The following is a 13595-nucleotide window of genomic DNA, read 5'->3' on the forward strand; positions in this document are numbered from 1 at the left end:
GGCTATTTACAAAGTAAAGTTTGTTCAGGATAATATTTGGCTTTTGTGTTGTGAATAATGACAACTGGGGATGGAACAATGTGTGCAATATTAGATATTCTTACCTTTTTTTAAAACGGACTTCCAGTTAGAAAAGAACCAATGTAATCCTTGCAGTCTCTGTGTGACTTTAGGTAATGATATAGTATTTTAATACCACTTTGTTTGCTTTTCCATTTCACAATGTGCTGTCTTTGTATCTTGTCCCTGAACTTACTAGTGGGAAGGAGTTGCCAGAAAAGATTCATGTCATTATGACCAATATTTTGAGTTAGGACTATTGGCTAAACTAAAGTATAAATAAATATGTAAATAAAAATGGGAAGCTACCTGACTCCTTTTCCTAGTAATTGCCTAGAGCGTGCTGTACCTGGGAGGCAAAACTGTTCTGCCTGGCTCATGGTAGCATGTCTGGTTAAAGGTAGAGCTTACTACATGATGATGGTACAATTCTGTTCCACCTCATAGATAGGCTTATGCTTTTGTTGAAGTTTATTTGATGACTAACTTCTGCATTAGCCACTTTCTTAAAGTTTCTTCAATCTGGCCATTATCTTGGAATAGTCTTTCATTGGAAGGTACCTTCCATTTTCAGCTCCTATTCCATTTAGAAAGAAAGAAAAACAAGAAAAAGACAAAGATGACATGGTGCCTGACAGATACTCAACACTGCAAGGTATGTGAATAATATCATCATAGTAATTTTCTCTCATAACAAGCCCTCTAGAGTTCCAGAGTGCCCACCAGGTATCTATTTACAGAAAGGTATACGCTATTGTAGTTAACGTTCACAACTGGCTTTCTGAATAAGAAAGTGGATAAAGACTTCTTGCCTTGAAAACTGTTTTTAAATTGTCATGTTGTTGTCAATATGTATAGTACTGGATTCTTGACTCAAGTCTTTACTCCCCCCCCCCCCCCCTTATAAAGCTCATGTCCTTATCATAGCTGAGCTGTAAGGATAGGTGCAGACATGTTCCTGTAATAATTACTTAAGTGCTAAATTAAACAACCTGGATGTTTAGTTTTCTGTTTGCCTAATCGTTTCTAGAAGTCTTCAAATATACAAGAACCATTTGTGTATACAGTATAAATATGCTAAGGATCTGGCTTTATTTGTTCACTTTCATTGTACTTTTTTTTTTCCCCCTGCTGTTGCTTCAGACTTTATAAATATGTTTAAATTGTGGCTACATGGAACACAAGCAGCTATTTGATGTGGCTAAAAGCAGAGTCCCAATGTCTAGGTCTAAATTTCTGTATTTGCTTTCAGTTGGCACAATACAAGGTTAACTCCTGTTGTTCTTAATGGTCTTTTCAGATGATCCCAGCCCAAGGCTCAGTGCACAGGCGCAAGCTGCAGAGGACATTCTGGACAAATACAGGAATGCAATTAAGCGAACCAGTCCTAGTGAAGGAGCCATAGTAAACTATGACGGTGCAGGTAAGAACCTGGCTTTTATAATCATCACCAACATAGTTTCTCCTCCTTAAAGATAAAAACACTTCAGTATTCTAGACAAATGTTAGTACTAAGAGCCGAACAATGTGAGCTCTAAACGAGGAACATTTGCAAACAACCTGTCGGACAGTCCCTCAGAGACTGGGAATTAAATCAGTATTCCCATGGACAGCTCTTTCATAATGCCATTGAGGTGGTTGTTTAATAGCACATCTCTTACCATTTTTTGGGGGTTTTTTTGTTTGTTTGTTTTAATGGATACTGAAGTAGTATATTGCCTTCCAGAACTAATGCAATTTCTTCTTAGTGACTTGTAGGTTGTATATGTTTAATATACTTTTTTCACTTATTCAGAACAAGTTGTTTTATTTGCTGTCTCCATTCCCCCCCCCCCAACCTAGAATAACAAGAAGAAAATAGAGAATATTAGTCTAGTTTCTTCTTCTGACTCCTCTCTTCAAGTGTAATGTTGGCTTTTTCATTTCCATAGAGACTATTGGGGATGGTGAGAGTATGCATGACTCTCCACGTGATGAGGCTTTGCAAAACATGTCTGCAGATGATCTCCCGGACTCTGCAAGTCAAGTAGCACAGCCACAAAGTTCTGCTTTCTCCTATAGGTAAATATATTTGCAGGCTTAATCTTACCTACACAGTAGAACTGAAGCCATGTGATTGGTTCCCACAAAAATCTTAATATGAATTAATTGTAAACTTTTATGTGCTTTTAGTTTTAAGCATCTCAAACTGTCATATTTCTACTTATGAAGGGGGGATATTGTAAACTGAGAGGACAGAGCAGTTCAGTGTTAGGAAAATTCTTTTGAAACTGGTCTAGGTGCTATATCAAAAGAACTGATATTCTAAACTCTTGACAACATTGGTGTATTAAAATTATGTTAAATAACTTTTAGGCAGTATTAAACAAACAAACAAAAAAACCAAAAAGTAAAGACTGCTTATTGAAGAAGTAGACCTTGCAGCAACTTTTGTTAAGAAAATGTTTTTCCTCTTTAAGGGATGCGAAGAAGAAATTGAGATTGGCTCTCTGTTCAGCAGATTCTGTTGCCTTCCCAATGTTGACACATTCAACAAGGAATGGTCTACCAGATCACACAGACCCTGAAGGTAAATGTTCTTTATGCACACAGGTATTTTGTATTGTATGTGACTCTTCCGCCGTCTAATGGCACTTGTACTGCATCATTTATGATAACTTCTGTTTGGCATAGATGTAGAAGGTATAGGCTGCCTTTTGCCCCCCCAAATGTTTTCTTTCTTACTCCACAAACCAACCTGCCAGCTAAATCTAGTCTAATTTTTTTTGTAATGAAGTATCTCGGGTATAGTGCAGGCAGAGCCTGAAGCTGTAGAATAGACTGCCAAAATACATGTACTGTTGGGAATTGTGCTGCAGTACTAATAGTCACTTGAATGATTTACTGAGTCTACGTTGACTTGGTATATGTGTCTTGTGTTTGCATCCCTCCATTCATTCTAGGTTTATTTGCAGACAGGTGAATTTGTCACCTTATCTGGTCCTCTTCACGTTTCAGAATGGTTCTAAATACTAAATAAGATAGTGATATGAAAACTTATCCCTTGATATCTGGAAAATTCAAAAAGACTTATTAAATTGTTCTTAAAATTTATTGTCTAATGTACAGAAGTTTTGTTTTAAACTGTTACATGTTTCCCATATTCAAAAACAGTTTTATTTTCATCATGCCTACACTGCTTTTCCTTAATAATTTTCCGTTGTTCTCTGTTAGATAACGAAATTGTGTGCTTCTTGAAAGTTCAGCTAGCTGAAGCTATTAACCTCCAAGACAAGAACTTGATGGCCCAGCTGCAAGAGACGATGCGGTGTGTAAGCCGCTTTGATAACAGGACCTGTCGAAAGCTGCTGGCATCTATTGCGGAGGACTATAGGTAGTTTGTTCAGTATCGTATTAATAATGGGTTTCCAAATGCGTATATTTATTCACTAGCAGATTGGGAAGATCCTTTTTGGTTTAAATTGTACTTTACCAAATCAGGTTATTACATCTCTGCTTCCCCACAAAATGATGGAATTGTTTCACCGATCTGCGAATGGCTTAAAAAAGCTTGGACCTTAAGTCAGTTCACATAGTAATAAACTCAGGGTAAATCAATTTGTGGCTAATGTTCAGCTCTAACACACAAGAGATGCTGTTTGGAATTTGCTTTAGTCTAGCATTCTGGAGTGCTGCAAGGGCAGTGAATTCAGTCAGAGAAATCTGTATAAGATGGAATTTCCTAATTCAGGTGTTATCTTTTGTTTTAAAAACATGTTGAAGATTCCTCTTGCACTACAACTTAACAGTTTATAAAGCTATTAGCCCCTATCTTTATTACGAATCTAATGTAGAGCCCTCTTTATTTTAGGAAAAGAGCTCCATATATCGCTTATTTAACTCGATGTCGCCAAGGCCTGCAAACAACACAAGCACACTTGGAAAGGCTGTTGCAAAGAGTTCTGCGAGATAAAGAAGTGGCCAACAGATACTTCACTACAGTATGTGTGAGGTTACTGCTAGAGAGCAAAGAAAAGAAAATAAGGGAGTTTATTCAAGGTAAGATTAATGCAGACCGTGGAATGTTTATATTCCTTTACTCCATATTTAGATGCTGGCTCGGGTTAATGTTTTAAAGTACAACTTCTGATCTGAGGAGCAGATTCCTAGAACAGTTTTCATTTCAGCTGGTGAATTAATGCCTCAAATAGACAGATTACTGTGACTGAACAGTATGTTGTGGCAGCTAAGCCATGGTAACTGCATTTTTCATGGGCTAAGAGAATGAAGGTAATTTGACCTCACTTGGCCTAAAAAGTTATGCTAAATCATATTATGTAGCATCTGCCCCATGGAAGAAGCATGAATACTCTTAATTATTTTAGATCTACTGATAAATGATAAATAAAGCTGCAGCATTCAGTCCTCAGTACAGAGGTTGTACCTTGGAAGATATGGGGAATGGTAGTAGTATGAATCAAATGGAGCAAAGATTCAAAAATACAGCACAAGGGATATTGGCACCAGGAAGACAACTCTCTCAAAACAGTCGCTTAAAACAAACTATTTCTATGTTCTCTATGCACATACCTGACTTAATGAAGTACATAAGAAATTTGGAGTCAGTTCTTGCTCCTGGAGCATATAGTGCTGCATATTAAATGTGCCTGAATTGGCTGGAATTAGTGTGAACTTATATCTACTGAGATTAAAGTTCTGGTAATAAGATTCAGTGACCCAGGAAGGAGTTAAAGCCCTTTCCTTGGACAGAAAGGAGACAGCTATTTCTGGATGATCTAAAAGAGAAATTGGCAACGGTGGCGTTTAGGCTGCTGGCAGATGTGAGTGGCAGTTGTCTTCTGGTGCAGAGTGCTATAAATATGAAGCCAATGAATGGCCAGTGATTTGGTCATGCTGCATTAACTTGGCTGAATCACTCATTCTGTATTTTTGTAGATAATTATGAATGTTGCAACTATGCATACTTAATAAAGGTAGGGGTAGGAAATGATACACATGGGTTTTCTTGGTGTCCTCCCCCCCGTCACCCATTTCAGCATCTGACAACTTTGCGTATGCTGGTTCCTACCAGCGACTGTTCTAGTGATTGTTCTGGGTGTTATCTCTGTGGGTGGCTGGAAAGGAGGCATAAGAACTGGTACTGCAGAGGAAGTGATTAACACAGCATCAAGTAGAGTATTTTGACCATATGCTTTGCTAAATGTGTTCTATATGCTTTTCCTTTAATTCCTCCATTTATTTCAAGTGTTCCTGCTTCTATTTCCCTTACTGGGGCACAGGCAAAACAGAGCCTTGGTGCTGCCTGGCAAGAAGTCTGAAGTAGATTCTGGGCTCTTCTTTCCAGAAAAACCTATCAGAAATAATGTATTCTACTTAACTGAATGTTCTGTCTCTTTTTACTTTTTATCAGATTTCCAGAAACTCACAGCGGCGGATGATAAAACAGCCCAAGTTGAGGATTTTCTTCAGTTCTTATATGGGGCTATGGCTCAGGATGCCATATGGCAGAATGCCAGTGAAGAACAGCTTCAGGATGCACAATTAGCTATAGAACGCAGTGTGATGAATCGTATTTTCAAACTTGCGTTCTACCCTAATCAGGATGGAGATATTTTGCGTGACCAGTAAGTTAATGTAATTTGAAGTACCTGGTTTCTCTTTTGCAGTTGGTGCAGATGGAAGCTGTGCAGTCTTCATGTGACAGACTTGACTAAGTCAGCCATGCCATACAAACTCATGTTTTCTTTCAGAACATTTTGTAAAAGAACAAGGACGTGCTTTAGCATCATGTGCAAAAGTTTTTGTGTATGCGACAGTGCTAGAACAGAATAAAATTGTAAATGTCATGTCTTGGGATACAGACTTTCAGATCTGCAAGTGTGTTACGCTGAGAGAATGATCAAAATCTGCTTCAGGACTCCTTCCATTTTCTGTTTTGGTACAGTATTTTCCATGCATTTGGGGTTTTTTGTTTATTGCATTTTAGAACATATGCTGTTTGAATGCTCTACTGGCTGTGTGGTTGTACTTGATTGTATGGCAAAATCCTCTGCATCTCTTATTGACCTAGTGTCCATTAGCTGTAGGACCATCATGATTATATGCATTTCTGGAGATCTCTCTTCTAGTATCAAACTTAAAACCAGTGGGAAACCCCAGGGGACTGCTGGCTGGCTGCTACTTACTTTTCACTCTTGTTTTTTGTGTTTGTTTTCAGGGTCCTTCATGAGCACATACAGAGGTTATCTAAAGTAGTGACTGCAAACCACAAAGCACTTCAGATACCTGAGGTAACAACTTCTCCTTTCCTTCACTTTCGTAAGTGTGTCGGGGCGCTTGGTTTTGATTGTGTTTGGGATGGGGAGAGGGTTGTTTTGTTTTACACTTGGAAGCATTGCTTTTCTATCTGTGACAGCTGAAATATCCTGCAGGGAAAACATGCTGTACACATGCTTTGGTATCTTCCACTGACTGATCCTTCCAAATTCATTTTTTTCTGATTTTTCCGCGTCTGCCCTGATAGTAAGATTTAAGAACTAATACTACACTGCACTAAGATGCAGTAACTCTGATAATTTGCTTCAAAAGACAAGATTTGAATCCTTATGCTTCTGACGTTATTCATATACCATAGCTGTGGTTTACAGCTGTCAAGTTAACTTTCTGAACTTAATGGAACCTTGCAGATCTGTGAATTTGCCCAGTGCTTTCGCCTTTCTCATGGTTAATAGGATAACTAAAAGCAGGTTGGTAGGCTTAAGTCGTCTGTCAGAGGCTGGATGTTTGCAGCTTTCCTAGTTCTAAATTCAGCACTTGAACTGTATGACTCAAAACGGTGAGTGTTCATAAAGCTTTGGGGTTGGACTAGATGACCTTTAGAGGTTCCTTCCAACCCAAACTATTCTATGATGCGATTCTATGGTATGGAAGACTGAGACATACAGCTCTACCTTCATTTCAAACAGTGTGCTGGAGAAGTACAGGCTAATTATGTTAGTTGCACATAGAGTGCTGGCTCCTTGTAGTTTCTTATTCTAACACAGCAGGAAGCCACCTTCATTGTGAGTGTAATGTAACCACCTTGACTTAAAGCTTCCCATTTTTCCAGAGCCTTGCTCCTGCCTGCAAGTCTCTGTGGTGCACAGTAGTAGCTTGGACAAACAAGAACTGGCAGCATGTTGTTTTTTTTCCTAGGTATATCTCCGGGAGGCACCATGGCCATCTGCACAGTCTGAAATCCGCACAATAAGCGCTTATAAAACCCCCCGAGACAAAGTACAGTGTATCCTGCGAATGTGTTCAACCATCATGAACCTACTTAGTCTGGCAAATGAAGATTCGGTACCTGGGGCAGATGATTTTGTTCCTGTTCTGGTCTTTGTCCTCATAAAGGTGAGTTCTTTTGCAAAGATCACAAACCCCAGCTAATTGTTTGTAATAAACAAGCAAATTTTAGGAAGAAAAATAATGCATTTGGGTAACTGGGAGCATGCTAGACTCAAAACCAGATCTAAATCAGCAGGTTTAAATAGAAACATCAGAAATGTGGTCACAGTTACGGTTTTTGAATGCAAGCAAACTTTGCATTTGGAACCAAGGAAATAGGGGTGCAGGCATTTGTGTGCGGAGTGGGGTTTTTCTGAGGCGTGTCTGCCAGAATCTGTCATCTGTGCCTGCTTAATGTTGTCCTCTTCCAGGACCAAGATCCACACTAGGACTGACTTGCATTGTGTTGCTGACTTTTTTTTTTTTGATGTATGAGTGTTTGGAGAATGGTTTGTCATATATAAGATGCTAAAACAATAGGCTTTTCCATGTGTTGAAATCCTTGATGACTTTCCTGGATTCTGCCAGCATTACCCTTCTTTCTCTTGGCCTGCTAGTTGTTTTCCCGTGTTGGAAAAATGCTCCTTTCATCAAGTCCTGATGCATTCTGAGTGTGTGAAATGGGTAAACAGTCACTACCCTACGGATACGTTACATAATCATGGGTTATGAATGTGTGAGGGTCACTGTACAAATAGAATTGTATTTCTATTCTGTATCTTGTAATGTTTTATGTTTAGCTTTGCAAACAAGCTGCGAGTATCTCTTTCTTCTTTAACCCTCAGGCAAATCCACCTTGCTTGCTGTCCACTGTTCAGTACATTAGCAGTTTCTATGCCAACTGTTTATCTGGAGAAGAATCATACTGGTGGATGCAGTTCACAGCAGCAGTTGAATTCATTAAAACTATCGATGATCGCAAGTAACTCAAACAGCACATGTATGGGCAGACTGTTAGCAGAAGAAGAGTATGTAAGAATGTACAACAGCTGCAAAAGCTGAAGAAGAGACTTTCCTTGTATAATACTGTACAGAATTGAGGCATTTTAAAACACACCTTTACTAATCAAATTAATTTAACAGATTTTCCTCTTCTCTTTTGGTTGCGTTTTTCTCCCCTATAGATACTGGCACTGCAAAAGGGACCACAGTTTTTCAGGTATTTTGAAATCTCAAAACATGCAGAAAATTATTCATGCTTTTTCCACCACCCCTCTTCCTGAATTCTTACTCACGTGAATAATTCACTTCATTTAATTTCTAATAGAAAACTGAAACAAGAAGAATCAGGGCAACCACTTAGTATACTTTCTAGCTTAATACACCTTTTATTAATAAAACACCAGCCACACTGAAAGTTTGTAGTAGCTGACATTAGTTATCAAATTGTATTTCACCTAAATTTAAAATCTGAGAGGACAGTGTAAATATTATATACCTATATTTAATGCATTGCAATTATCTTTGGACTCATTATCCTTTGAATAAACAAGCAAAAGCCTCTGTGACCTCTAACAGGTTGTGACATACTCTGTTTTGGTAATGAAAGGACTTCCTCGAAAGGCTAAGATTAAAAAAGGGCAAACTGAACTATTTATTAAAATGTAATTAAGATTACTGAAATTTCTAAAACTGGAATTTATAATAGACAGGGCTTATTAGATAGCTAAACACTTTTTGGCTAGGGCATTAGGGTGTTATAAAGGTTTGGATATATAGAGGAGAGGGACTGTAAGTTACAATAGAGAAGTCTAATATAAAACAGGAGAAATAAAATACCTTACTGTAATATTTTTTCTGAAATATTGTGTATACTGTACAAACCCCAAACAGAGATCCTTAACAGAACCTTGGACTGTAATATATATTTTGATTAGTGACATTAAATACATATGCCAGGGGTTTCAGTGAATGTTTTTACTAAATGTTCTTCGTGTTGTCTGCTATGCAGCAGTGCAAGTTTTACTGTTCATATAAAATATTTTAAAATATAACACTGTTCTTTATGAAACATATCATGACATCAGTTCAGGGTGTTTTATAGATTTCTCACCCCACCTTTCCCTTAAACTGACAATTATCAGCTTAAAGAAGTTTTTATGCACAACACCACATGGATTTTTCATGAGTGAAATGGTCTGAGTGATGGCCAGTGGTTGTTATCTGTATATAAGCACTTGCTGTTCTTTTTTAGCTAGAATTACAGTGAAAAAGGACAGCGAGCATTTAACTTTTTCATGTCAGTATTATTTCTTGCTCTTCCCAGAGTGTTCATTGCACTTCTGACAGAGGGATGTGTTAAGACTTGCTGTCTGTGAGTGGTAAAGAAAACAAAATCTTTCTCGCATTCTTTTCAAAATATGATTGGGGGTTTTTTTGTGTGTGTGCATTTTGATGATTAAAACCTGTAAGCAACTAGTACTTGGGAAAATCATTTGGTTAACTGAAATTAGAGCAATTTAAAAGTATCAAGTGCTTGATTTGGCTGTGCTACTTGTCAAGGCATAATTAAAGAAACTTTCTAGGACTCTAATACGTAATTCAGTATAGCATTTTTGCCAAACTAATCACAGGTGAGAGGGTGGGATGGTAACTTTTTTCTTTTCTTTATAGTCTTTCTCCTCTGTTAGAGGCTTGATTGTGTGGAGGAGCAATACTCAGTAGAAACAAAATTCTTCTGATCTGCCTTACTGTGGTAACTGTCTGTGTAGCATTGCAATATTCTAGTTATTTAGCCTTGATGGGTTTTTGGTGCTGAACATGTAACTTAATATTGCAAGCACAGCCCTGACCAATAATACTCAGCAGCGAAGCACAAATACGCCCTTGAAGATATGGCCAGATCGTATCTAAAAGCAATATAAATTTATTTATATTGAAGTGTCCTGTAATATTTAATTATTACTTGAATATCTGAGATGTTAAGACCGATGTATGAAAGTTCTTTCAGTCCTGCAGTTTGGGTTTTAGTCGAGGAGAGTATTTGTACAATCCTTAAAGAAGGCACAAAGACACTTAAGTTGGTGATTGCCCTGTGCATTCTGTTTGCAAACTTGGCAAGCAGGATTTGATCAGCACCATCAGGTCTTTCAGATTTGCTCTCCTTTATGGAAGGGGCAAGCACCATTTCCTTCACAATTTTTATCACTTTGTTTCTCTGCGTAGAAAAATACTTAACTGGAGTCTCTTTTTTTTTTTTTTTTTTGTAATTATTATTTTAAAACCAGTAAGTGTTTCAGTGAGCCCCAGATGAGCTGAGAGTCTTCATGGCAGGATGGTCCTTTGCTTCTTTTTTTCAACCTGCTCTGAAAGTCCTTTATATAGTCTTGATAGGTGTACTTAGAGAATTAGGCTTCCCAAAGAATTAAAAAACTTCCTGTAATATCCTCATACTATTTTCCCCTGGTGTCCTGTAACATTTTGTTTTAAAATAATAAATTACATGTATAGGAAGTGATGTTGTTAGGTTTTGGTGTGCAATAGTAAAGGTGAAAAGACCGTGCATAAAGGACCAAAAGTAACAGAACTGTTGCCAAAAGGTGCCAGCCAACCATGTACCTGTTGCTGTAAACTTGGTGCTTTCTGTTAATTAAATTACTTCAACCACTGAAGGATGAATGGAACGTTTTAGGGAAAGGGCCAGGGGGGAGAGGTCATTAGTAGCAGATTGCAGTCATGGACTTAAGGCTCGGTCGTTGACTTCAGCGCTGGTTGTTGGCGTGTCTGGAGGAACTGCCAAATCAAACGATGGCATGGCTATGCCTGGTAACATTACAGAGGTGGTGTTTTCCCTTTTTGGGTAGAGGAGTGAAAGGAAAGGGCTGGTTTTTTTCATCCCTAGGAGATTCCTTTTTGCTCCTAACCCTAAATGAGATTTCTCCTTAAAGCTTTTTTAAATCCTCTTTAAGGGGAATTGGAACATGTATGGCCTATTAAGTATTTGAGTTTAAAAGTTTTTGTTTTCAAGACCTTATACTACCAAATGCTGAATGTAACTGCCATAAATTTCAGGAAAAAAAGCCACGAACATGATCCTGTTTCCTGTAGGTGAGTTTCTGGTGAGCATAGTGTTGGTTCGTATCGCTTGAAACCGTTAATGTTCTGTTAAGCGAAATTCTCGCAGAAGTTTGAGAACTCACTGCCATGTTAATGCTGAGTAGTATGTGGAGGAAGGGGGGGTAGGACAGAACAGGAGCAGCAGGAGGAGGCAGACCTGTTCAGCAGCAAAGCTTCAGGCAAGTGAAGCGTGTGGTTGGCACGAGTGCGACTTGCGTGGCTGTGCTGCCGTACAGACTGTGCAGCCTTCGGCTGGCAGCGTGACGGGAGAGCTGGAGCAGCAGGAAAGCAGTGGACAAGGAGGGGGAAGAATACTCTTGTTTGGGTAACAGCTGGTGACTTGGTTGAGCCTGTACTACTTGAGAATTAATCTCTGCTGAGTTAGTAGTGTGTGTTCTGTACCTTTTAATTGTGCTTTACCTCTATTTAAAAGCTTTGTACTGCCTCTCCTCTTTGAAACTGGTAAAGCCTTTATAAATCTAAATTAATGAGCTTGCACAATCTTGTATACAGGAAACCCATCTTGTCTCTAATGTGATTATTAATGTATTATTCTGTAAAAACTGATTAAAAGGAGAGCAGTTTAACCGCCTGGGTTTCATGTTTCCGCCTTGTTCTAATGCGATCAGCAGTTGTGCTGGAGATGGCATTGCAAGCGTGAACAACTTACCACTAACTTTGCATGGTTTCCGTTTAACGTCGCTGCCGTGTTGTATCTGCGGTACCTCCTTTCACGTGTGCGCCGACAGCTCGCGGGGAGCGGACGGTGGCAAAAAAGAAACAAGATCCAGTTAACGGGACAGGATCCACTGCTGAGCTGGCTGCTTAACACGGAGCTTTTCAGTTATTTTTTTTTAATCGTGCACCTTGGCTGTCCTAGTAGCTTGAGGGGAAAAAATAGGTACCTGCTGTCAAACCACTAAGGTGGCTCACCTGGGGACAGCCGCCAGGACAGTGTCCAGTCTTCCGCTGTGTGCTGTTTGATGCCTTGATTGGAGTGGGCAGGTCTAAAAGGACTATGTTTCAGTCATCTTATTTCTTAAGAAATGTTCACGTCGGCTACGTGACAGTAGGATCTCGGCAGCTGCCGTGCAGCCGCCCTGGTCCCGATGCGTTGCTCACCCGTGGGTGGGTGGGTGACATGTCGGGACCGGGGCGGCTGCACGGCGGCTGCCTGGTGCTGTCGTGAGTTCGGTCCCCCCAGTGTTATTGACCTTGACTCTCTCTCATTTGCATCCAGCATTTTTCATCCTCTGGAATATGGTGTTTGGGGACCTTTCCATCATTAAGTGGATTTACAGCAATTTCCTTATGTGTTTTCTCCAAGGGATTCTGTTATGAGAGGCACATTAAATCTCCATTAATACCTCATTATCCGACTGATAAGATTACCATGATAATGAGGCAGAAATTCTAATTGTTTCACTTCTTATTGTGCCTTTCATTAAATCATATACCTGGAAGTTGCTGTCTGAGAGGGGAGCTCCAGCCTGCAGACCAGGGGAGGTGAACCTGTCCCTGTGCACCCTGGTCCTATCCCCCAGTGCTTGAGGGATGCTGGAGCGTGCTGGCCTTTCCTCCTGGGCTCCTCCACCTCCTGCCACGGCCTCTCCTCCGTGGCCATGCTACCATGAGGGCTTCCAGGGGCCTCACGGCCTTTGGTAACCTGTGCTGGGGAGTACGTTTTTGGGGCGAGCACATTTCGCACAGCCCTGTGCTGTGGTTTTACACAGCCGCTGGCTCCTGAGGGCGTTTAAGCGCAGGGGTGTGCAGCCTCCTTCGGAGCTGTTACAGCCCATCAGGTCAATGATCCATGAACTAAAAGTCTCTAAGCAGGAGCAATTATTGTCTATCATGTGTCAAAGGCACCCGTATTGACCCCGATAGATGGAGCCATTATGGCCTGTTGAGTCAACGATCCATGAACGGGGAGTCCCTGGGAGCAGAGGTCTCCCCATGCCATGCCAGCACCATCACGTCCATCCTCTCCCTCACTGAGGGATGCGTGGGGTGCTGGGGCAGGGACGGATTTGGGGTGTGTGGAGCGGGTGCTGCCAGCTACCACGTCCTGCCCTCATCACCCTGCAGGCTGCCGCAGCCAGGCTGGGGTGGGAAGAAAGGTCCCCCTGGGCCCTGAGGTTCCTCAGGGGATG

The 13595-nt window shown here is 40.2% G+C and overlaps 1 protein-coding gene across 7 annotated transcripts in view; it reads left to right on the forward strand.

Moving 5' to 3' along the window:
- GAPVD1 (GTPase activating protein and VPS9 domains 1) overlaps positions 1–12029 on the forward strand; it is a 35771-nt gene extending 23742 nt beyond the window's left edge. For all 7 annotated transcript variants that reach the window (XM_076355580.1, XM_076355579.1, XM_076355574.1 and 4 more), the window contains 10 exons: positions 635–715; positions 1361–1483; positions 1992–2121; positions 2520–2629; positions 3274–3433; positions 3911–4098; positions 5471–5684; positions 6278–6350; positions 7255–7452; positions 8172–12029. In XM_076355580.1, coding sequence (XP_076211695.1) covers positions 635–715; positions 1361–1483; positions 1992–2121; positions 2520–2629; positions 3274–3433; positions 3911–4098; positions 5471–5684; positions 6278–6350; positions 7255–7452; positions 8172–8312 — 1418 coding nt within the window. In that variant the 3' untranslated portion in view covers positions 8313–12029. The remainder of the gene's footprint in view (positions 1–634; positions 716–1360; positions 1484–1991; positions 2122–2519; positions 2630–3273; positions 3434–3910; positions 4099–5470; positions 5685–6277; positions 6351–7254; positions 7453–8171) is intronic.
- Positions 12030–13595: the final 1566 nt, after the last annotated feature.

This window comes from Aptenodytes patagonicus, chromosome 18 (assembly GCF_965638725.1).
Source record: "Aptenodytes patagonicus chromosome 18, bAptPat1.pri.cur, whole genome shotgun sequence".
In the NCBI taxonomy this organism is placed as follows: Eukaryota; Metazoa; Chordata; class Aves; order Sphenisciformes; family Spheniscidae; genus Aptenodytes; species Aptenodytes patagonicus.